Here is a 26,198-nt window from a genome sequence, read left to right on the forward strand (position 1 = left end):
AAAAAAAAAAGACCATAAGAATGATTACAAATTCCAGAAATAGGGATTCCTGTAGGGAGTTGTTTAAATATTATTATTATTATTATTATTATTAGAGGGGTGGGTTTCCCCATGCACTTAGACCAGTTATTGGTCCATTGTGCGTCCCCCTTTAATTTCTACTGTCCCCTTACCTTACAGGTACTGGTGCGTGCTATCAGCCCCATTCAGCCAACGAGGTCGGCCGTCGGTACCTGATATTTCCCCCATCTACCAGAGGCGTTGGAAACTACTTGGGCGGGAAATTGTTACCTAATTTGAGTTGTTTGAGTAACTAGATATATTACCGTTTTATTCTCAGTATATATTTTCATTACTAATTTTTGTAATTGATAATATCTCCTTATTTAAAACAAATTCAGAGTTATATGATATCAACACCAGAGGTAAAAATATTTTTTACCCTTCACAACCAAGGTTGTCTGTCTATAAAAATGGTGTTTATTATATAGGTATAAAGGCATTTAACCACTTACCTCCTTGCATAAAACAATTGTCTGATAATAATGATCAATTTAAAAATACTCTAAAAAACTACCTTCTATTGAATTCTTTTTATTCACTGAAGGATTTTTTGATAGTAATTACTAATTTTAATGTGAAATTTTAATGTTTTATGTCTCATAGGTGCTTTATTTTGGCATAAATATGTCATCATTTACCTTTTGATATTATAATTTTTTACAATATTAAATTTATGATGTTATGTTTAAGGTTAAAGTAGGAAATAAACAGTTTTGTTTAATGAAGAAAGTTGTCTTCTGGGTTTAGGCACCGTGTATTCTTCGTTTTGGCCGACGTTTCGGAGGAACCCAGAAGACAACTTTCTTCATTGTCATCGCCGTGAAAACCTCAAAACTTACATAGTTTGGTTTAATGTCTGATCTGACCTATACTTACTTTCATAGCATGTGTATTTTAGTTACTTGTCTGTGACTGGTTCTATATCCGTCAGGCGTATTTGTAACCTAGAGTGGATCGACGGAATTTTACAATAGAATAAATAAATAAATATATAATCCAACTCAAGTTTCATCAGTGTGCGCCAGCTAATCTGGAAACCAGTTGCATGCTTGAAATCGGCGACATTACTCTGAAACTGCGGTTGCGTTGCGGTTGCTAGTTGCCTTGGTGAGCCTTCGCCTATATACGCTTCCACAGAGCAGTATTACGGTTCCTATGGTATTACTGTGCTCATTGTATGGCAACTTCCAGGGCGGATAATGAGTGTTGTATCAATAATTGGACGAAATGGTCATGTTGGTATATGACTAATTGTGTAATTGTTTTGGAATAAGGTCTTGCTAAATGGAACGTCGTATATTTAACAACGTTGGCGTCTCATTTGAATCAATAGCTTAAACAGCATGACTTTTAATAACAGAAAAGAACATAATTTGCTTGTTTTATGTGGGTGAGTATGTTTTGGGTACAACGCTGTTTCGAAGTTTCACGTTAGAGGAATATACCCTGTAATGTAATAGGAACCATTAATAAGTTTAGAAGCTTGAGTTACTGTTTAATGTGTAAACTGTGCGTTAGAAGTGACAGAATTAGACCCCAAGCACAATGTATTGTTACGTGCTGCCTGAAAGCATCTGCCTTCTTCATGCAGGTATTTGTAAATGTGGTTATAAACGTACAAACCAATGAAGAGTAAAGTCAGTCATTGAAAGCTATGGGTAGAGTGAACTGTATGTGAAGAAATGTGACTGTCATGATAGCATTAATTGTATGCATGATAAGTCTAGATTAAGGTTATGCCTGCGTGCCGTATTTGCAACAGATGCCTAATTTACGTACTTTTTTTTTTTTGCACAGAATATAGATGAGAGATGAGCTGGAATGTACAAGGGCTAGTGGAAGATGCCTTGACATCTTCAACACGTGCGATACAATTTGATCGTGACAGGCAACATGAAGTTGCTGCATTTTACTACCGCGAAGCAGCAAGATTTCTTGAGTTAGCTATCTCAGGCACTGCCGATGATGGAAACAAAGAGTCGTGGACAAAAAAGGCAGCTGAGTATAAGGAGCGTGCTCAGGCACTTGATCAGCTTAGTGAGTTTTTAGTGTGTTCAGAATTGTATGCTTTGTCAAAGTAGTGACTTTCTTTATTTGAAGTATTTCAATTAATGAGAAGATTTAACGGATGAAAGTTATGTGGTGAGTTCTTTGATTAGATTAGATATCAAGAGGTGGGTGCTGACTGTTACTGCCCACAGTTGTGCTGTGGATTGCCTTTTTAAAATTATCCCTCTAATACTCTGCATTTCAAATGAAGTGCAGTGGTTCAGTTCTGGGGCCTATTGATAGTTACTTCGTTTCTTGAAGTAGAGCTGCATGTGACAAACTCTTTAATTCAGCTAGAGCCTCATAGTGACATAGGACATGACACTGATGGATCTTTGTCATGGCACCTTTTGCAGATGTTTTTTAATCTCATTTTGAATAGGTATCCTCTTGAGTTAGTGTCCTGTGAATGGTCTAGTAAGTTGGCTCAGATGCCTTCCCAAATTCTGTTGGTTGAGGGTTCCTGAAGGAAACCTTTCACATGTTTTTGTCCAGATGTAGACTACAGTATTCATGGTGGTCATTGTTCTTCAATTCTTGTATGGCTTGCTTGGCAACTCTGACCAAGATATCACCTGTTAGTAGATATCCAAAGCCATCTCTCACTAACCAATTAGCAGTATCATTTTCCTGTGATCTGGCATGCATATCAGTTGAACTGTGATCTGTTGAGTCAATTTCATTAGGAAATGGTTGCAGTGGTAGACCGCTTTAGTGTTCATCTGGTAGTTTTCAAGTGCTTTGCTTATTGCTTGGCTGTTGGATTGAATGTAAATTGTCCTCTTTTCATAGCCCCTGTCCATATTCTCTGCTACACAAACCATTATGGTATACACTTCTGCCTGTAACACAGTGGTGTATTGTTCAAGGCAAAATCTGAACTTCCTCCTCTTGTCACGTCTGCATACCCCAGCTCTAGTGCCTTCATTTGTCTTGGATCATTAGCGTATCAGGTGATTCCCCCATTTAGAAGGTTATACTCTAGTCTCATATTTTTGTAGGAAAAAATATAAAGGTGGAGGGGATAGCTATTTACTGTACCAGTAACATGGTGCAAAGTGAACCCTTGAATTGGGTTACAGGAAAAAGTATAGAAAAAACGCTGGGGGTTACTGGTATAGAAATAACGTGGCAAGATAAAACTTATAATTATTGCATTATATAGATCACCAAGTGGTGGAATATATGAATTTTCTAACATACTAATAGATGTATTGGAGCAGCTTGTTCAGACAGATCGATATGTCATTCTTGTTGGAGACTTAAATATAAATACCCAGGAAAATGGATGTGGTCATAAGCAATTATTAGATATCATGAATGCTTATAACATGACTATGACAATAAATATTCCTACTCGAGTAACTGAGAGTACGACAACGATTATAGATCAAAACATTACCTGCTAATCGCTGTTATACTAATGTTATAAATAGCCTACTTTCGGATTATTATGCACAATGTATAACTATTAATATGACCGCACCACTACAAATAAGTTGTTATAAAGAGGTTAGGGATTTATCAGACTACAATATAACCTGCTTTTGTTCTTTTATACAAACTGAAACTCGGACTGAGGTGTTTAGTGAAAATGATATAGAGAACAAATGGAACTCCATTTATAGCATTTTTAACTACTATTTTAATATAGCCTGCCCAAAGGTAAGATGAAACATTGCATGGGTAAATAAGGCTGTTGTCATAGCCAGAACAAATTAAGAAACTTGTATGATCTTTATATACAATGCAAATCTCAGGAATATAAAAGCATTATAAAAACATTTATAAAGCATATAAAAAAGAATACAATACAATCATAAAAACTGCAAAAGCAAATTATATTCAGAATATTATAAATAGATCAATAAACATTCCAGAAGCATTGTGGAAATTTTTAAATCATGAAGGAAATTCTCTAAATAATATACTTACTAGAAATATATACTTATTAGATGGAAAAGAAATAGTTTCAAGCCCAAGTAGAACTTGTAATATATTTAATAAAACCTTTGCAGAAACTGTTAATAGTCTTATACTTGATAAAAATTTAATCCATCCACAAACTATTAACAACATAGTTAGCTTAAAAGACTCGTTTGTTTTGCTTGAAATAACAGAGGCCGATTTGATTAAAATAATCCACAGTATGGCGAATAAAGATATCTCACCTTACTTGCTAAAAAATGTACACCTTATATTTCTAAACTGCTTTTAGAATTGGTTAATGCCTCAATTAGAGATGGAATTTTTCCATCTATATTAAAAATATCGGTCTTTTCCCCAATTTATAAGGGGGGACTAAGGAAGATGCAAGTAATTATCGTCCAATCACACTTGTTCCTACTTTCTCTAAGGTTTTGGAAAAAGTAATAGTTAATCAATTAACAGCCTTCCTAGATAAACATAATATATTAAATAAATTTCAGTTTGGTTTAAAAAAAACATTCTACTAATGCGCTGTTGCTACAGTTATTGAAAATATAATAGATAACTTGAATGATAAAATAAAAAAAACTGCATATCATTAGACTTACCAAAGCATTTTATTGTATTCAACATAACATTTTTATGGAAAAATTATATAAATATGCTGTTTGCGTTATTCCACATATGTTAATGAAATCCTATCTAGCAAATAGAACACAACAGGTAAAAGTAGTACATATGGAAATCAACGAAATGAAGGAATATTTATCGAGTAGCCTTCCAATTAAAAGTGTAGTCCCTCAGGGATCAGTCCTTGGTCCATTACTTATTATTTTATATATAAATGACTTTCCTCACCTAACACAAGGTAGATCTATAATGTAGGCAGACGACACTTCAATATTGAGTATGGGACAAGATATAAATGAACTCCAATATGTAACCTCACCTAACATTGAAGTTGTGGAGAAATACTTTGAGATGAATGATTTATTCATAACCCCAGCCAAAACGCACTGCATCTTTTTTCAGACAAAGCAATGTAGGCAGGACCATAAATATAACATTTTAGCCAAGAATATGGAAATAGAGAATGTTAAAAGTATAAACTTTTTGGGGGTAGTAATTGACAGCACCTTGAGCTGGGATGCTTATATTGATAGAACCTGCAGTCGAATTAGCCGCAACTTATTTATAATAAATAGACTTGCTAAAATACTTGACCTAAAGGGTAGAAGAATGTTATATTATGGTTTGATCTATCCATTTCTAACATATGGAATTGTAGTATGGGGACACAGTGCTAAGGCACTTACTAAAAGAATTTTTATTCTTCAAAAAAGAGCAGTAAGGTACACTGCAAGGCTAAAACCTTTAGAATCGTGCAGAGATGATTTTAACAGTATATTTGTTGTACATACAACAAACCATCTTATATATAACTAATAAGTGTAACTGCAGGGTAAATAAACAAGTACACACTCACAATGCAAGAAACAACAATGACTACCATAAATGGGAGCATAACTTGGAACTTTATAACAGTAAACCTTCAGTTGCTGGTTGTATCTTTTATAATAAATTACGTAATAATATAAAACAACTTGAAAATAAAAACCAGTTTATAAGGGAACTGAAGAATTTACTGATTAATGGGTGTTACTACTCAATTGAAGACTATATGAATGATAAATTCTTAAATACTGAATAATGATACATGTTAGATGTAAACAATCATTACATATTTTGTTAGTTTATTGGTTAAGAATTTATTGTAATTTTGATAATTTTATAATTTATATCATGTGACATGTCCTACATCAATGTAATCTGATCTATACGATGAATGAACATGAATGACTGAATGAATTTCTCTCGGGCTCAAACCCATGTTCCCATTAACTTCTGTGAGGAAGTCTTAACCGTGAATGGTTTGTTTTCTAAAGCCCTGGGATCAGTTTGTCAGTACCCACCAGTAAGCTGGGTTGTTTCATCATGGCCCAAGACATGAATATCCATACATTTTATAGATTTGGACTCCCAATGTTGAGCCTGGCCCTCATTCCCCTTTGTCAGACATAGCGGTGGGAGTCCAAGGTAGGCCATACACGCAGCTGCAGGAACTCCCCTCTTGCCTCCAGTTATACCAGCCCTGTTGAAAGTTATTTTGACCCTCATCAGCTTTGTATCAGATTTAATTTGCAGAGGCTGTCTTGAAGGCAAACTGATTGTTGTGTTGTAGGCTGATGTGCTGTGTTGTCATGTATTATAGATGTTACTTCTACAGCATGAGTCAACCTTATAAGGTCGTCAGGTAGATATTTTTGTGTGTGATGGTGCATGCATGTGGTCCAGCAAGCCATGTGTTGCATTTTTGATCCTAGTTATTCCGAAAAAGATAATGTCACTGCATAATTAATTAAACACTATGCCATGAAGATGTATGGTGCAGTGGAGGTATATTTCTATTTTTCATGACCTTTGGAGTAGATGGAGGCTTCATACCCTTGCTGCTTTACCCCTGGGGAAAGAGCCCCAGGTACCCATTGGATAGGAGGTTCGTTAGATCTCAGAGCCATTCTGTGCAATATGGAGAAGAGAGATATCTTGCACCGCTGAGAATTGATCCTAGGGCATTCACCACATAGCCTATCCTATGCCAAGGTCAAGAATGGTGGAGCTATACCTCCGTTCCACAATATGTCTTCATGGCATAGTGCATAATCAACATTTTTTAGTTTATTTTGAAAAAGAAAAATGAAAGGGTATGTGTGTGTCCCTGACTGATGAAAGCTGTAAGTTGTCCTGTTTATGTAACTTCAGGGAAGACCGGAAAGGAAACACTGCTGCCAACAGTTGGACATGTCATTTTCTATGCAGTCCCTGTCGTACCAAAGGAGAGTAAGGAGTTACTTCCCAGAACTTCTTGTTTAATGCTAAAACAAGGCACCAGCCCTATAAAACTGGGAGGCCTAAAATCCCCCTGTTCCTGAAAAATAAAGGTTTTCAAAATATAAATTTCATTTATATAAACTAGACGTAAAGTTTTGTATTAGCTGCATGTTTCTACTCTTGGTATATGACAGTAACTTAACTGGTACAGGGCTGAACCAGCAAGCTGCAGTACAGTCTGTGGTGCTGTCGGAGAGTCAGAAACAGCTGCAGCAGTGTCGCTTCTTGCTCTGTCAGGCACTGGACGCAGACGAGGCAGGCAACAGAGATGAAGCTGTGGAGCTGTACACACAGGCTGTTGATCTGGGAATCCGCGCGGTAAGTATCCAGAAAGAGGGGCTTCCTCCCTTTGAATCCCCCTAAAGTGCTTCATGTCTGCCCCCTGATGCAGTTGCAGATATCTGTATGCACTGATTTTACTGTAAGAGATTTTAAGTTCCTCAAGGCTGTGAATATTATAATGGTCACTATTATGATATGGTCACCTGGGCTGTGACACTGAATAGTTTGGTTTGACACACTCAGAAGAACCATCTGCCTTCATAGTCATTGTAGAAGGAGGTGTATGAGTTGCAAGTAAAAAACTCCGTGATTTTAGTTCGCAAGTGAACTATACTGACCGAGCGACTGCCGCTTGTCGGCGAAATTAGTGCAGGTGAGTAGCAGGTAAGCAGAGATAAATGTCAGAATCTAAAATCTCATATAGTGATGCTTTTTGCGGACACTATTCCATGCAACATTTGCTTCTACCCTGAAGATGCAGGCGCGTTATTCCTGTGAAATTTATGTACTTATCTACCAAATTACAGTTTAGCCTTGACTGTGAACAGTAGGTAAAAAAAAAAGTAAAGTTATCCGTGTGCTTGTGAAGATATATGGGGGAGTGGATATATAGATCCATATTTTCTTGACCTCAGCACACTAGTTGGAGGTAAGTGGTCAGTTTCACTCTCCAGCCACTTTACCCCTGGGGAAACCCCCAGTACCCATTGGATAGGTGTTTGGGTGGGCCTCAGACCTGGTCCCTACCGGGACTCAAGCTCTAGCCCCTCAGTTGTCCAACCCATAGCCAGGGTACCAGGGAGTTTCTCCTGGGGGGTGGGGGATAATGTGGCAGGAGTGAGCTGACCACTCACCTTCATCTAGTGTCATGGTTAAGAATGTTGGAGCTATACCTCCACCCCACAACACACCTTTGTGGTATGGTGCTCAGTTAATTAAGAACAACAAAAACTTTGTCTCAGTGTTTGTGCTGAGGTGTTATTTATAATACATTCCATGAAATGTTATTGCACCCTGAACAGTAAACCTTACCTAACCCTATAGTATTCAAGGCATGCAGTAGCATAGTTGGTCAAGGTACTATGCTACAAGCTGAAAGGTTGCGGGATTGAATCTGATGAAGTCACTGGATTTTTCAGTGGACTTAATCCTTCCAGCCACACTATGGTCCTGGGGTCAACTCAGCCTCTAACAGAAATGAATACCAGGAATCTTCCTGGGGGGTAAAGAGTGGCCAGTGCGTAAGGCTGACAACCTTACTGCCGTCTGGGAACCGACTGTCTAGAAAATGTGGGAGCCTTGACCTCTCACACCCTTAAGGGCCTTCATGATTTGTTACAGGGACAGCTTTACTTTTTACCATATAGTACTCTCAAGTTACATTCATGTGTTCCAGAGGTCATCAGCCCAAGACCCTGAGCTTCAGAATAAGCTTGCTTCTTTGGCTCGTCAGGCACTGGAGCGGGCTGAGGAACTGAAAGGTATCTTGCCACAGGTTGAGGAGAAACCCACAAGTCATGTATCTGTACAGCCAAAATTGTGTTCAGTGCCAGAGTACACCAGTCCCAATGTGAGTGTGCAGGCCACGGCTGCAACCAACAGAGGTAACTGTCTTCTAGGGTACGACATAGTGTAACAAAAGTAAAGTTGTACGTGTTTTTAATTAAGCATGGAACTTATGAGTGTTAAACTTAACATTCTTTTCTGTATATAAGTACAGACTTTTTCATAATTTAGAATCAAAAAGAGGAGGATTGGTAAAAATACTTAACCAGGATGAATGTTCATGTCAACAGTGGTATAAAGAACTTAACATTTATGGTATATTTGCAGCAAAAGTTTGCAAAATATACCTATTTTCTTTGGCATGTCCATCTGACTGTAATAACTTGAAAACCATCAACTGGATTTTAATACTGGGTAATTGTACTAAAATGTGTCAAGACATTCCAACCCTGATTAAAACCCGACAGCAGTGCATATACTTGATGAGAAGATGTTTCTGCATGTATATCTTGAGCATAAAAGCGAAAAGTATTTTGAACAAAACTTTTGTAGAAAACGCATTTTGGGCCCAGCACACTTTTTTCTGAAAATTTTGTGGTTTTCAAGATAAGGTAAAAGAGGTAAAGACAGACTGCATGAAAGTATGACAAAGTATGAACTACTTTTCAATTGCAGTTATAGTAACCAGGCTTCTTTATCTGGTAGTAGCTCCACCCACTCCAAGGTCACAGCAGGAAACTGCAGTGGTGCAGGTACAATGACAAGAGAAACAAGAAACATTATATTATGAGAAATTAACAGACACAATATACTGAATGTTCTTTCTTCTGTGTTCACTTATAATGATCCACTTTTTATGGGAGAGTCTTCAGTGTGAGCCAGTGTATGACTATTATTTTTGGATATATGTTATGGATTTCATAAAGTTTATTATTACATTTGCAACCTACAAATGATGGTTGATCTGTGATAGCTTAGTTCTTATAGTGAATAGGCTGTGGACAGAATTACTGAGGGGTTGTGGTTCAAATCCTGGCAAGGGCAAGAGATTCTTTTCTTTATCTTGGCATCCAGACCCACCGAGTCATTTATCCAGTGGGTACTGGAAACTATTTCTGTGGGAGTGAAATGACCAGGACATAATGCATGGAGCATTACTACCACTCCCCTATGGCATGGTACTTAAGTAAGCGCAGGGAGAACCATCCTGTGAGATCTTGAACACACAGAATTTTTCGGTTTCTCTACACACAATGTGTGACGCTTGCTTATTCAAGTTTTAGAAGGGTATTTTTTTTATTGCTAGTGGGGTTGGACTGAGTCCCTTGTACTGCGGCCACTTCTGGCATATTGTACCAGCCCCAGATGATAGGTGAGGGTGATTGCGGAGCAATTGGTGGAATGAAGATTGGCAGGGGAAACCAAAGTGCTTGGAGAAAACCTGCCCCAGCGCCACTTTATCCACCACAAATCCCACTTGACCAGACCCGGGCCGCCATGGTGGGAAGCCAGCGACTGACCGCTTGAGCTATGGCACGGCCCTTTAGAAGGGTAAGTAATACAGTTCTGTGGTTAGTGATATGACTGATGTATGCAGGAGCAGGGAAAGCTCAGTTGCACAGGGGCAGTAGTGCACACCTGAAAGTCACAGGAGGCCAGGACACCTACACAGAGGAGGAGAAGAGAGTTCTGCTCCAAACATCACACATAAACCGGAAGGAGTATGTGCCCTTCATGAATATGGATCTAGGGGAACGTTTCCAGTATTCTCTTCCCTTCACTGACCGAGATGGACACCTTGCTCTGTCACCAAAGCAGAGGAGAGACTTCGTCCGTTGGGCTCGTCCTGATGAAATCTTCCCTGAACCTAAGATGGTGATTGGCCAACATGTCGACTGTTTCAGCATTAAACAGACGGTAAGGTACAGAACCAAGACAAATTACCTGATGTGTTTACTTATTTTGTAGCTGATATGAATGCAGTATCATGATTTGTTACTCAATTTAGCTTATATTCTAAGTTAATGATCTTCTACCTGATGATGTCATCGTACTGCAAAGAGCCCTTGGCATTTTAGGCATTCTTTACAATGACAAAAGAATGCCTTTTATGGAGGTGATCAGGAGCTATGCCGTTGGATAACATTTCTTAAAATTTGATATGGGCGAGTTTCATTAAAAGTTACTGAGTGGTTCCAGTTTTCATCCATAACTGATCCTATTTACGTAAGGCCATAAATGGACTTTCCTGTGCATCAAATAAACTATTTCATAGATATTGTTTAAATTTGATATGGGAGACTTTCATGAAAAATTGTAGGGCAGTTCTGATTTTCAGCTATATTGGTCCATAATAGAGCCTTGTTTGTATAAGACATAACTTTTTCATGTATCCCATAGGCCATTTTGCAGATGGTGAAACTTTTTAATGGGAGACTTCCAGTTTTCAGCCATACTGATCTATAACTGAGCCAATACCATCACCACATTCTTGCATCAGTTTCATTTTGTGTGGGTTGATGGAAGAAAAATCCCGAGTCACTTCTTTCTTGGCATAATCTTCCCTTTTAAATGCTTAACAGCTCTTTTCCCTCTTTTTGATGTCTCCCAGTACATGACTGAACCATTTGTTTCTGAGTTGTTCAATAGGTCACTATCCTTTCAGTTTTAATTCTAATTCCGTTCTTGGTGGCCTTGTTCTTTCTGTACTTCTTATATGGTCAGACCATTGTAATTTGTTCTCTTTGGGAGAACAGTCTGTGGTATTAAGTTGAATGTGTTGAGTGGTGAGAAACTGCATGCCAACAGATATATTATACAGGGTGCCTTTTTTAAAATGAAAATCCATATGATAGTAGCATCATGTGGCAGAGGGCTAGGGCAATTTTGGTGAAACTCATGTGCGCAGTATGGTGATTTATATGTGAGAACATTATTCAGAGCAAGGTGCTTAGAATGCGTTTTGTTACAGAAAGTGTGCACTGATGTGTGTTTTACATAACCAAGCACAACAAAACACATTTGTAGACACTGCCTGCAGCGTCAGGGGTGAAATGTCAGAATTAGTATTGAATATGTTGATTTTCATTTCATCCAGATTGTGTGGGTTATTGTGGTAGGCATTGTTTTTAATGTAGCCCTATGTGGTGGTGACATTTGGCAAGTGTAGGGGCGATAGTCCTTTCCAAATAATTCTGTCTCTTAACAACAGGGGTAGCCTCTGTTATATGACATGTTGCACCCTAGTCCTCTGACATTACTAACGTTCCTAACACTGGGTTCTCATTTGGAAAAAATCACTCTGTAGCTATGTGTGAAGTAGTGTATTTTGGAGTAATACTGTATTATTGCAGGAAAGTTTAAACTGTAAATGTCACATTATAGGTTGTGTCTGATTGTTCATTTGTCGCCTCGCTTGCTGTGAGTGCTCTTTATGAACGTCGTTTTGGACGGCGGCTGGTCACATCAATCATCTATCCTCGGAACAGTAAGAAGGAGCCCATCTATAATCCATTTGGTAAGAAAAGCCCCAAGAGGAGAGCTTCACAGACCAAATAACTTTTGTCTAAGAATGAAACAAGCTGTCAGCCTAGAATGCAGTCTCGTCAGTGATTGTGACAAGGCAGAGACCTGTCATTACAACACATCATAAGCTTACTGTCTACTCTGATGTCTTGCTGTAAAGTGTGACAATCCTTTGAGTAATTTTCATAGTCACTGCCATAAAAGCCTCAGTTTGCTTAATGTAATCCAGTGATTTAACAAACTGTACATATATTTGTAATAAATAAGACATCTACTCATATATATACAGAATTTCTTCTTCTGGGATGTTGTGCCATGTAGATATTGTGTAAACCGTCATTTCGGAGGAACGTATCGCCTCCATCTTCAGGGTATAAGAATCCACAAGCAAGGCACCAGCAGCCATGGCTGGTCATGCTGGTTCCTTGCTTCCAGATTCTTACACCCTGAAGATGGAGGCGATACGTTCCTCCTAAACGTCGGTTTATACAATATCTACACTGCACCACATCCCAGAAGACGGCAATCTTCATTGTCACCGCCATGAAAACCTTAAATCTTACATTTATATGTACAGTTTCTAAAATCTTAATACTCTGAAATATTATTGATGTACGTAATGGTTCTGTATTTCTCTCTGTATGTGTATAAAGAAGTTTTGTGTGTATGAGAGGATAGCTATAAAATTATGCAAATTAGAGTTACCATAACAATGGCCGCACCATAGCTCAAGCAGTTAGTTGCTGGCTTCCCACCGTGGCGGCCCGGGTTCGATCCCGGGTCTGGTCAAGTGGGATTTGTGGTGGACAAAGTGGCGCTGGGGCAGGTTTTCTCCAAATACTTCGGTTTCCCCTGCCAATCTTCATTCCACCAATTGCTGCACAATCACCCTCACCTATCATCTGGGGCTGGTACAATAGGCCAGAAGTGGCTGCAGTACAAGGGACTTAGTCCCGCCCGATTAGCAATAAAAAAAATACCATAACAATACATTGTTGAGCATTAACACTTTGCATGGATGTAAATTATACAGAAGGTCATGAATGAGCAAACAGTCTTTTATTTCATTGTATTGTGTTGATGATAATATGATGTGGATATGTCAAGTTTAGTATAGTGTATAAAGCAGACGTGTTATCATAACTGTGTGTGTTATCCTTGGGAAATGGCATTGAATGTCAGTCTTGACGTACCATTGGATAACGTAGGACTGGAAAAGAATTCAGGAGAAAGCAGGGGAAGTTAATAGTATGGAAGCCAATGAAACTGATGCTGCAACTTTGTGTTGAATTCTAACTGATTGTTATGCCAGTTGACCTATAGAATTTGAGACATGCAATGTTCATGTGTTTAGAATATTTAACTGAGGTGACAAATTGCCACTCTAGCAACAAACTGTAATTAGAATGAGATGTCGCAGTAGCTGCAGCGTGGGCCAGATCACCTATATCGGTGACAGATTGATGAATGTGGAAGTAAAACAGTTTGAAGGTAAATTTAAAGTTGTCACTGTGTTTAATTAAGTACATGCCATGAAGATGTATTGGGAAATGGAGGTTTGACAACTTAACCATGGCACTGGTTGGAGGCATGTTAGCTTTGTGACCTGGCTTCCATATCCTCAAAGAAAGAGTCCCTTGCATCCACTGGGTAGGAGGCTGGATAGTCCCTGGGTTAGTCTGCTCATGGTTGCAAAGGGAAACACAGCGACCTTCTTTGGGAATGAACTGTGATTCTCTAGTTGTGCAGACTGTAACCCAGTCACTAGACACGCTGATGCACGCTCATTGATACAATTATATTTCTAGAGATTCAGTGTTGGAAGGATGCAGAAAAGGGTTAAAATGGTTTTTGGGATATACATTGTCAAGATATGGATTAGACTGAACTGGCTGAAGTTACAAATTACTGGTGAGTTTCTGTAGTGATACTGTTCATTCCTGAGGCCCATGACAGCAGCAGATCTTTGCATTACGAGTGGTTTGTGATCTCTTTGCAGGCAAGTACATGGTAAAGCTGCATATTAATGGAATACCCCGCAAAGTTATAATTGATGATTACTTGCCTGTTGGCAAACATGGGGGACTGTTGTGCTCGTACTCAACAAACAACGGTGAACTGTGGATTTCGCTGCTGGAGAAGGCCTACATGAAAGTTATGGGAGGTTATGACTTCCCAGGATCCAATAGTGTGAGCCGCATTTATTTGTATTTATTACTTGGAGTTGTTTCAAGAGTTCTATTGAAATATACATTACTTTTTTTTTTCTTTTTATGGCACATTCACATGATTTTGGATCACTTTATATGTCTCTCTGTCCATATGTATATATAAAGCAAAATCTTGGTGTGAAAATATGAAAGGAAGAGACTGTGTAAACCTAAGCATAGATGGGAGCATAATATTAAAGTGGGTCTTAAAGAAATGGGTGTATATGGACTGGATTTATTTGGCACAGAATGCTGTCCAGTGTTTGTTCGGTTCTTCGGAACTTAGTGCAAGCCTTTGGTTTGCATAAGAAGCTAGGAATTTAGTAGCTGAGCGATTGTTACCTTCACAAGAAGGCCTTTGCTCGATGGAGTTAGTTTTCATGCAGTGCTTTATTGATTAGTGATAATGTTGCCATATTGACAGATGAACCCATGTCAGTATACTTCTGAAGGAATGCTGAAATTGTGATCTGAACTGATTTTGCAGAACATTGATCTTCATGCACTCACAGGCTGGATACCAGAACGCATGTCAGTCAGGGCCAGTGAACCTGACTTTAATGCAGATGCTTTGTTTGACAAGCTGCTGAATCGTCTTCATAAAGGGGATGTACTGGTCACTGTGGCAACGGGTGAGATGAGTGAGGCTGAAGCTGATAGGTCAGGGCTGGTCCCAACACATGCGTATGCTGTCCTAGATGTGCGCACGGTCAAGGTACATTTTTCATTTCATTCAAATTTTTTAGACAATAGTAGATTCTAAAGGGTAAACCAAGCAAGTAACAGGCTAGAAGCACTCTGAAACATTGGTGAACTCAAAGAGTTCTTGGGATATAACTGAAAGTCATCCAGTGTTTTGGAGGAACATGTTAGCTCCATCTTCAGGGTTGAAGAGTAAACCAAGCAAGAAACAGCCTACAAGCAGCCAGAAAGCAGAGCAGTAAATGTATACTGGAGTACATGACATCACATTCAGCTGTGAGGACCTCAGATATTCCGAGACTCAGAAGTATGTCACTCGAAAGAAGATGTCATGTGATTCACAGTAGGACCGTATGTGAGCAAGTGATCACTTTTTTTTTATTGCTAGTGGGGTGGGACTACGTCCCTTGTACTGCGGCCACTTCTGGCCTATTGCACCAGCCCCAGATGATAGGTGAGGGTGACTGTGGAGCAGTTGGTGGAATGAAGATTGGCAGGGGAAACCGAAGTACTCTGAGAAAACCTGCCCCAGCACCACTTTGTCCACCACAAATCACTTGACCAGACGCGGGATCAAACCCAGGCTGCCGCGGTGGGAAGCCAGCGACTAGCCGCTTGAGCTATGGCGCGGCCAAGTGATCAGTTTAATGATCTGACTTGTGTCTCTCTGTTGGGGGTGGTGGGGTGTTGTGAATGTGGGGGGGTAGAGAATGGAATCTTGCCCCTCTTGCAGAATAAACTCTGTTGTTCCATCTTAGAGTTTCACTTCCACACCTCAGTTATAAATTAGGCTATGACTGCTTCCTTCCAGATCCATTGCAGTTCCATCCATATATTGTTCTTCTGTTTTATACTGTGTACATTTGTCCAAGTAGAGACATGCAAAACATATGAATGAAGGTACTGTTTATGCTGTGCAGTCTGCGATACCGAAAGTGTCATAAAATGGCCTTCCCCCCAAATTAAAATTAATTTTTATGCTGCCATTTTGGTACTTGAGAAATGTGGAGTCACTAACAGAGCAGACTCGCTAGAATTATATAATGCATGCATTTTGCAACTTGTTCTTTTCTTTCCTCCTTTGAAATATCCCAAAATAAGAGATTGCCGTTACAGCACTGTCACTGCTTTTGGTGGTACTTGCAGCTGTAATGGTGAAGGGGTATTATTCAAACTGTTTTAGGTACACAAGAATATTTATTTGGGTCTGAGTCTGTATTATGAATGTCATGCTCTCTGCGCATAGGGTGTGCGGCTTCTGCAGTTGAAGAACCCGTGGTCACATGTGCGATGGAGAGGTAACTATTCTGAGCTGGATACGAAGCATTGGACCCCAGAGTTACGCCAGACTTTAAATTTTGATCCTACTAGTGCTGCCATGTTTGACAATGGAGTATTCTGGATTGATTATGATTCTATCCTGAGGTTCTATGATGTCTTCTATCTGAACTGGAACCCAGGACTCTTCTCATATACATATTGCATTCACCAGTAAGTTGTAAATTCATATTCATCTTGTGATTGTTATGCGTACAGTGAAATTTCAATTTTATTTTAGGGATCACCAGGTAGAAATGTAAAATTGAGAAAACTGTAATATTAGGGAAATGAAAATTATGTAGCATAACAAAAAATTTGGTTTCCTTTATACCATAAATTTGCAAGCCATACTGACTAGGTTAGCATAGTAGTAATGGTGGTATTGCAGTGGACTCATATGTAGGAGGTGTTTGGTTTGAATCTGGACTGAGATCTTTCATGGTTTTCATTAGTCCCTCCAGGCAAATGCTAGGATAATATGTCAGGTGGGTGAAGCTCACTTTCTTCCTTATTCCTCCTAATTCAGTATACATCTGTCATCTACTGTGTTACACTGTATAGTCTGCCTACTGATAACACTAAAATAATCCATGCACTTAAAATATGTGCACACAATAATTGTAAATGCAAACATACAAACCTGCAGGCTCTGTTTCTCCCCCCCCCATTGTTTCCCCACCTTTATATCCTCTGAATCTACCTATATCATTGTTTTTGTTGTCTCCAACTTTCTGTGCCCATCGAAGGACCACTGTTCCCTTGTTGTGTTCTCCTTACTTACCTATCTCACATTGGTTCACTCACCTGCTTTATCCCAATCAAGGGCCAAATATTTCTTTCAGTGTTCTTATTCTCATTGGTTTGCTCAGGGTCCCAGTCCTGGTCCTCCCTTGTCCTATATCTGTACCATTTTTTTCTACACCCCCTACTCATGTATCCTGAAGATGGAAGCAGCAGGTTACTCTGAAATGTTCATAATATGCACTAGACTACACAATATTACGTTCCAGATGACAATATTGTTCATGATTCTTGTATTTTTTAAGGTCTTGGAGTGCAGGAACGGGTCCCATTAAAGACGCATATAACATCGGTGAAAACCCACAGTTTCGAATGGAGGTGAAGCCTGGTGCGTCTGGTGCTGTGTGGATCCTACTCACGCGACATATCACACAGATAGATGACTTCAGGGAGAATCGCGAATATATCACAGTTCTGGTGTATAAGAATGATGGTCGACGTGTTTATTATCCTTGTAAGTGTGTAATATGTCTGGTAGCTAAAATATGTTAACATCAGACAAGGGGTGGTCCTTAGCATAGGGCTAACCACTCCTCTTGTGAAAAAACTAGCTTTTTGAAAGATGGCTACAGGGAGCATGAAAGGACAGAAGATTTGGAGCTTGGAATATTAGTAGCCTGAATGGAACATGTTCATTGAATTTAGATTGAAGATGTTTGTTAGTGGTGAGGAGACTATCTGGACATAAGAAAGAGGAAGTAATAAATTTCTTTACTCTAGTCCAGAAGTCAGAAGAGATGCAGGTCATCCTTGTGAAACATGAACTCGACAAAACTGAATTAGAAAGACAATCATTCCTCCATTTATCTTATCACTCTGGTCTCAGATTAAAGGAACCAATGTACAGTAAGAGAATGATACTTTAAAAGAGGACAGGAAAATGTGCCACTAAATCCAACTTAGTGTACTTGCAGATGATCCAGCACCCTTTATTGATGGTGTTCGTATCAACAGCCCACACTACTTATGCAAGATTATCCTGAACGAGAGCAGTTCGCATCGCTACACACTCGTTATATCACAGTATGAGAAAACAAACACAATTTTCTATACCTTGCGTGCCTATGCAACATGCCCCTTCACATTGGCGAAGATAAGTAGCCCGTATGAATATACACAGAAGGTAAGCCACATATTAGAATTCTTTCTGTCATTATGGAACTAGAAACTTCTGTGAAGGTACATTAATTTGTGTATTAGGTTTTTAAATTTGTCCCAGTGCCCCTTCAACACAAGATATATACGCTGGACATCCTGCCAGGACTCATGTTACTTCATTGTATTTTCCTGTGAACAGCTGCAAACATTTGTGACAGCAGAAATTATTATTTATTTTTAATACCCAGAAACTACATCACACTTCTGTTTATTAGGTTACAGATGGCCAGTGGAAAGGTGTGACAGCAGGTGGCTGTGCCAACCACCCCACACACGTCAACAACCCTTGTTACCAAATGAAATTGGAGTCATCACATAATAATAACCAGGTTTTGTTGGATCTCAGGGGCCCCAAATTGTACCAGATTGGTCTAGAGATTATTTGTGTTGTGGTCAATGACCAGAATGCACCTGGTGCTTTCAAGAGGAAACATTCAGGGCCATTTAGGTAAGCAGCTTGTAATCATACCATCCCTGCATGAAAGCATTTATTACCATGTATGATAGAAACTTTGTTTCTCATGAAGATGAAAGTAGGTAGGCTTCGGCACCATTTGTAGTCATTCCGGTATTAATGATGTTTTGTCAAATTGTAATTAATTTATTATATCCACTATTATTATTACAGCTTTAAGGGTTTCTCTTGGATACGGGCATGTTTCTTGTGTTTTTCATGTTCAGCTATAATAGGGATGTCTGATACTGTAAACAGACACAATATGAAGCAAAGGGTGAGAGGTATATAGTTTAACTCACCATAAATGTGGATTTGTTGTCATGTAGGGTGGACCTTTCAGATCAGGAACCAAATTGCAGACACTTATACTTTTAGTGGTTAAGAAATGAACTGAGGCAAAAAGGATTTGCTACAAACAAAAGGAGGACTTCTTTTATGATAACTGTGAAATTTTATAATGCAGTAAGCATGAATGTTTGAGGATCAGATTTACGTCCCAACAAATTAAAGTTGCTAAACAGGCTTATTGTCTAAGCCTGGCCATTAAGCACATCCAAGGTTGAACCCTCTGGGACTGTGAGAAAGAGGGGTACTTGGATATCAGAACGTCTTGATTGGGGATGGAGTACCTGAATTTTGACCCATAGCCTTGAACTGGGAGTCTCAGGGCCAATATAAAAATTGTTTACATCTTTCTAGATGGGTACAGGTGCAAAGATGCCCAGATGAACCCACTATATATATGTCTTTGGGATTGATGGCATATTTTAAAGTATGAGGTGATAATTCTACAGTGTGTAATGACTGAGATTTGAATAACAGTGTTTTGAATATAAATCAGACCAATGTGAAATTTGCTCTGTGTTTAATTAACAGTTTATTACCCAACTCATGAAGATTTCTTCCCGTCCCAATCACTGAAGCAACCCAAATTCCCAGAGATAGGTATCCATGGCTGTTGACTAGTCAAGGCACCCTTTGCATCTGCCTTACTTGAGAACAGAAGAACCACTGGGGAGGCAGAATGCAGAAGAGTCGCGGAGGCCTGAGGGGTGCCGAAGTCGGTGGGATGGTTGCAAGATGTTTAGTGAATAGATTTTCCTGATCCCGTCAAATGATGTACTAGCATTTGCATTCTTACTGTGCCTGTTAACTTATTACAGCCTCCATCTTCAGGATCAAGGAGTAAGGATAGCAGGCAGTTAGGTGGGGCACCACCAAATGGCATCACATCTCAGAAGACTGTAATCTTAATAGTCATCATCATGACCTCAAGTCTTGTACTTGTACAGTGGTCCTTTGTGCAGTATTTGCTTCTACCCTGAAGATGAAAGTAGCATATTCCTCTGAAGCACTGATTCCTCTCTAAGAACCTACATGGTGATATATCCTAGATATATTCACTGCCATAAGAACCCAATCCTCATTCTGCCGCTTGTATTTGGTGTTTCAACACATGTTTACAGCATGTGCTGCAGTGCAGTATTTTGTTTCAGGTCAGGCTTTGTAGTGCTGGCCTTGGAGGATGTACCTGCCGGAACATACAGTATTGTTCCATCTACCTTCTTGCCTAATCAAGAGGGCCCTTTCATTCTGACTGTGAAAGCGTCCTGTCCTATCTCATTGGCTCAGCTGCAGTGATTCTACTTCTAAAGGAGTTGTCGTGTGGAGCACTGTCATGTTGATGTGGGATAGTATATACACTGAAGGTAGGAGTAAGACCTGGCATCGCCCTTTTGAACATTATCTTACCAGTTTACCCTCAGTTTCTAATTGTACTCATATACCGTGCTATCCTTTAACTCAGATACGTCACATCACCTGTGTGGATCCTGACTTTAGTATGTTACTAAAATTATTAACTTTTTGGACATTATCATTCTTTTCTTCTTTTGATGTTTTGGAGACTGGCTCTGCCCCTGTCCTCAGGTAGTAGGCCTACTCAGATTGATAGAGCTAGTCCCTAACTTCAGTTGTGAGATAAAAAAGTAAGACAATAGCCATTGTAAGAAAATCAATAATGATGCTGATTTTGAAGTGTTTGTGGTGGTTCCTCATTGATGTTGATCCTGCTGTAGGCTGTTTGCACTATGCAGGTGGGGGCAGTGTTGCCAACATTTTGGAGGTACATGCTGTCTCTGTCTTCAGAATTGAAGTGAGTAGAATGAGTCAGTGTTCATGTATAGGTTGGGGTCCAGAAGACCCATTGAGGGGGGGGGGGCAGCTGGTGCCCTGTGTGGGCCAATAGGGACAGCATTCCCTTGGCCACACCACTGAACCCACAGCATAGGAAGTTAAGCAACTCATTTTAGTGAGCCTGAGAACACCAGTTGCCAGTGGTTCTTGGGGTTCATGGTGGCCCTAAAAAGGGCTCCTTTTGTAACATTCTGTCTGTTGTCCCCATTAGCGTGGACTGAGCAAGGGGCCGACCCTTCCCCTCATGAGTCCATTGGACCAAAACCTATATATACACAAAGACTGACTCATTCTCCTTACATCAACCATGAAAATGGAGGCAGCACATACCTCCAAAACATTGGCTGTACTGCCCACATCCATTTGGTGAAAAGACCCAAGAACAGAATCAGCATAAACAGTGTAAATTCTGTCAGTCTCGTTGCCAGCAACAATAACTGCAACGAGCTTCATTCATTGGTTCGTATGGCACTGATTTTGTTAGTACCAGGAATCAGTGTCTCCTAATATTTTTCGCTGTTAATTTCTGTCTCTTAACATATCCTTACAAGAGGAAGTGGAATGGCTGAGTCATTATAGCAGTAGGCTATGTGCTGGGTGGCTGGGGTTCAAATCCTGGTAGGGGCAAGAGACTTTTCTGTACTGCATAATGTCCCATCCAGCCTTCTATCCAATGTGTATTGGAGGCTGTTTCCCCAGGGAATGAAGCTGACGAATCACCTCCATCTAGTGCTGAGGTCATGAATAATGGAGCTATACCACCACTTCCCAACATATCTTCACGGTATAGTGCTTAATTAATTAAGGACAGGGACAACTGTATCTTTTTGCCTTCCTGTATTTTTACAAAAGTCTAGTAGTAGTACTGAGAGTGGAATTCGTCCCTAATATATCTGAAAGATTTCCACACCTTCTTGAACTCTGCACTAGATAATCGTAACGTGTATACAAATTGCTAGGCAGTGGCGTGACAAACACCTTCCCACTTAAGTGCATGACAATAGGGCATCCATTGCTAGGCAATATATCAGTAAACACATGCCCACAGAGACAGATTCTTGGTAAACAATCCATCGCTGGGCAACACAAACACATTTTCCATCTACACTGTGTTCTCAGTGTGTTTTCTGTGCATTATACATGCCGAAGGGTTATAGGGGACAACTGAGGTCATTTGCAGTCAGTCGTAAAACAAGAAGCAGAATGGAGCAAGACCTCAGCAGTCAAGGAAGAAGGGTTCAGCTGAAGATTGACTGCGGATTGTTATAGTTATTGTACTAGAAGTGCCAGTAAATCCAATCATCTAGTCTAGAACCCATTACTGTCACTCCTGGAACCCCAAATACATGACAGTATCTTTATAAAGCAGGCACACTGACTAATCAGTCGTAATGTTTGTTACACAAGTACATGGCAGGATAATATTAAAATGGATATTAAAGACAGTGGGGTGAAAGGTTATGAACTGGATTCTTCTCAGCTTCCCAAGAAGGCTTCGCTCCCTGGATATAGTTGGTTTAATGTTTTGATTCTAGTATCAGAGAATAAATATGAAATTGAAAGTTATTTTTTCACATAATGACAGTCATATTCAAGTATCAGTCTTCTGATCACAGTCCTTACTGATCTTGATGTGTTTCTTCTCAGCAATATTAATGAATACTTATGGGTAATTCATGTTTTTCATATCTTCTGGGCACACTCCTGAATACTGCATCACACTACACAGCCTTGTGTTTGGTGCACCATAATCTCTCCATTCTTAGCGTGTATCTTAACCACAAAATGCTGCATTTTAAAAGGTTATTTTTAGGATCTCCCTCTGAACACCTGAAATAGAAATGACCTTAAGAATGGCACAGAATATTTTCAAAACTGCATCGTGCAAAAATGACATTTGTAAAACAAATGATAAAATGAGTGACTACAGATTTGAATAGGGGGCACACAGTAGTGTAGTTGGTTGAGGCACTATGCTGCAAACTGGAAGGTTGTAGGCTTGTTTCCCAATGAGGTCATTGGATTTTTCAGATGACCTAATCCTTCCAGCTGCACTGTGGCCCTGGGGTCAATTCAGTCTCTTAACAGAAATGAGTACCAGGAATCTTCCTGGTGGTAAAGGGTCGCCAGCGTGTGAGGCTGACTACCTCACCACCATCTGTGAGCCAGCTGTCTAGAAAATGTGGCCACAGCATCTCACAACCCTATGGGCCTCTATGGCCTTTCACAGGGATAGCATTTATTTTTCTAACAGATTTGAATGAAATTCATATGTGTTGCATAGAACATATCTGACTGCAGAAAAAAAGTTACAGTGGAGCCTCTGTAATCTGAAATGATTTACAGTACCAGCTCCTCCCCTCCAAAGATTACAAATTTAATCTAATTATTTTAGTTCCTTCCAGTAAAAATGAATTCTTATGTCTGTAGGCAGTGAAAGATGTAACTCTGTTACCGCTTGCCCTGGTCCCAGCATGTAGTTGAACATTTGTGGGTTTTGGTCAGTGACTATACATAAAATGTACTGTAAATCTCTTGAATAAATAATTTTACTAAAAAAATTAGAATGTTTTGTTTGAAATCCAGTAATCTTGTTGTTTGGTACACTGAAAATTATTTTCCACTGTGATCATTTTATTTATAATTCAGTCATGTATTTTATCAGCACTTATGTTGAGTGGGACCCTGGTTTTCACAAAATACCATTGAAATCTGTCTTTCCCAAAGCTTGATGGCTGATCAAATATTATCTTATGATATAAGGTGCCACACATTTTGAGTTCTTTGTTACATTGACTTCAGGGACTGAAACTGTTCCCAAGTTCTTGTGCACTAACCATTTTTCATTCCAGACATGGTAATCTAATGGATATAACCTGGGGAACTTGGTGGCCATTCTATCAAATTCACAAATTCAACTGTAGCTTCATCCACCACTTTCAAAGGGCAAGTAATATGAATGTAAAAATGCCTATATTTATTATTACAAACAGAAAATATTCTTCTGTATAATGAAAGAGTTGAACCAAATAAATCTCTGTATACACATAATTAGATATGTTCTATAAAACTTACATGAGCTTACGTCAAATCTGTAGATACATTCGTGTTTACCATTTTGATAGCTACCCAATATACTGACTTTCTGAACAATAAGAACAGCTAATTTTATTGCAGACTGTGAATATGCTGATTTATGATGCATAGTATACAACCTTGAGAACATGTCCAACAAACTTTGCTTTGGAATGAGGAATCATCAGTTAGCAAAGTTTGAAATTGTCTGATGCCACCCCCGACACCAAAGTAACACACCTTGGCTGCCAGATATCTGTATTTACATTAAGGTGACACATTTGTCATGTGTATGGTTTACATTAAAAATTTAATGAATAGACCTGTGGGACAACCCAGAATATTGGAAGACGTCAGGAACAGAAGAAAGAGCTGGCAAGGAATTGAAAAGACTGGGAAGAAAGAAAAGATTGGACACTTTTCATTCATTGACCCATAAAGTTAAGTTTTCCATGTGTTTAATTAAATAAATATAATGCCAAGATGATGTGTGGGGGAGTGGAGGAAATCCATGATCTCTTTGTCTTGACAGTAGGTAGAGGTGAGTGGTGAGCATGACACGCCAGTGGCTTCACCTCTAAGTTAAGAGACCCTGGAACCTGTTGGATAGGAGGATGGGTGGGCCCCAGAGCTGGTCTGGATGCTGTGGAGTAGATACAAATTTCTTGCCTCTACTCAGGATTGAACTCCAATTCTTCAGCCATTCAGCCTGTGGCCTAGCACTGTATGAATCATATAAAATGGAACCGATGACTAGAAGATGCTAGTGCGGTGTGTCATTCGCATCTCTTCCACTTCCAACTAAGCCCGTGTAGCTGCTGCTGGGGATGAGTAACGAGATGGGAGTAGACATGGAGGGAAGGGTGAGGATGGGGGAAGATATGGGAGGGCAGATAGGTGGGGACAGAAATGGATAAATGGGTTGGGAGATTTATGAACAGTTGAGGTTTGAGAGAGGCAGTAGGCATGGAAGCATTTTTGGATTGGGAGGGGGGAGTCAACTTAGATTTTTTTTTGTATTTTCCAGGCTGTTGCGTTCTAATTGCTTTCCGTATTTCAGCATCCTGTTGCAGTTGTTCACATTAGCGTCCATTTGTCTATAATCCATCTAAATTTCAACACTTTTTATTTTATAAATTACAGATAACTAACATGAGGAACAAGCTGCCAAGGAAAACATCTTATTTTTTACAGAAATGATGACACCCTGAGTGAAGCAAAACAATAAGTAACAAATTATGGAAGAATTTTATATTATTTTAATTAAAAAGAAGACTACAGCGTGTGGTTTTTTTAAAATGAATTGGAACAGTGAAATAGTGTGGCAGTTTCAACACAATTTTGACACAATCTTAATTGAATATCTGTAAAAAAAAAACACCTGAAGATGGCCGTTTGAGGCCGAAACACGTAGTGTTAGAGAGTGTATTGAAGTGTAAAATAAAAAGTGTTGCAATTTAGACGGATTATAGATAAATGGATTCTAATTGCTTTTCAACTTACAGTTACTCATCCGGCCCCTAATTAGCCCTTTTTATAAAACATTTCCCATTTCATATTTTAGCTGGCAGTTCTTTAACCCTTTTGCGCGGTGATTTAAATTCCGCGGCCGTCTCTCCGGCGGTAATATATTCAGCCGGCCATTTAAATTTTGCTCGAAAATGATTTATTCATCATTGTTCTTAAATTATATGAGATAGGAACATGAAACTTTCACTAAAATGATCTTAAATGGTGGTTTTATAACCTTACCTTATAATATGGGCGCCCTGTATCTCGGCCATGGAAGCAGGTTGTTTAGTATTTGAGCAGTGAATGGTACGCCTTGAAGGATGAAACTTTCACTAAAATGATCTTAAAAGATGGTTTTATAACCTTGCCTTATAATATGAGCACCCGGTATCTCGGCAATGCAAGCAGGTGACGCCTTGAAGCATTAGTCTAAACACAGCGCTGGCTCACATTCACCAAAC

At 39.3% G+C, this 26,198-nt stretch overlaps 2 protein-coding genes across 7 annotated transcripts in view; one reads left to right on the forward strand and one right to left on the reverse strand.

The window, feature by feature from the left end:
• The first annotated feature begins 1,222 nt into the window (after positions 1–1,222).
• LOC111875024 (calpain-7) overlaps positions 1,223–26,198 on the forward strand; it is a 27,851-nt gene continuing 2,875 nt past the window's right edge. The window contains exons 1-14 of one of the 4 annotated variants that reach the window (XM_023871030.2): positions 1,223–1,453; positions 1,861–2,100; positions 7,145–7,311; positions 8,672–8,879; positions 10,379–10,698; positions 12,166–12,298; positions 14,306–14,496; positions 15,004–15,231; positions 16,465–16,709; positions 17,585–17,793; positions 18,254–18,462; positions 18,713–18,945; positions 20,451–20,663; positions 24,328–24,346. In XM_023871030.2, coding sequence (XP_023726798.1) covers positions 1,875–2,100; positions 7,145–7,311; positions 8,672–8,879; positions 10,379–10,698; positions 12,166–12,298; positions 14,306–14,496; positions 15,004–15,231; positions 16,465–16,709; positions 17,585–17,793; positions 18,254–18,462; positions 18,713–18,945; positions 20,451–20,595 — 2,514 coding nt within the window. In that variant the 5' untranslated portion in view covers positions 1,223–1,453; positions 1,861–1,874 and the 3' untranslated portion in view covers positions 20,596–20,663; positions 24,328–24,346. The other 3 variants (XM_023871029.2, XM_023871028.2, XM_023871032.2) reach the window with 3 other exon arrangements.
• LOC111875025 (histidine protein methyltransferase 1 homolog) overlaps positions 21,916–26,198 on the reverse strand; it is a 15,100-nt gene continuing 10,817 nt past the window's right edge. For 2 of the 3 annotated variants that reach the window (XM_023871033.2, XM_023871034.2), the window contains exons 6-7: positions 24,366–24,481; positions 21,916–22,980 (exon numbers count right to left, since the gene is read on the reverse strand). In XM_023871033.2, the coding sequence (XP_023726801.1) occupies positions 22,946–22,980; positions 24,366–24,481 (151 nt within the window). In that variant the 3' untranslated portion in view covers positions 21,916–22,945. The remainder of the gene's footprint in view (positions 22,981–24,365; positions 24,482–26,198) is intronic. The other variant, XR_002844651.2, reaches the window with a different exon arrangement.

The sequence above is a fragment of the Cryptotermes secundus genome, unplaced genomic scaffold, assembly GCF_002891405.2.
Source record: "Cryptotermes secundus unplaced genomic scaffold, Csec_1.0 scaffold1228, whole genome shotgun sequence".
NCBI lineage: Eukaryota > Metazoa > Arthropoda > Insecta > Blattodea > Kalotermitidae > Cryptotermes > Cryptotermes secundus.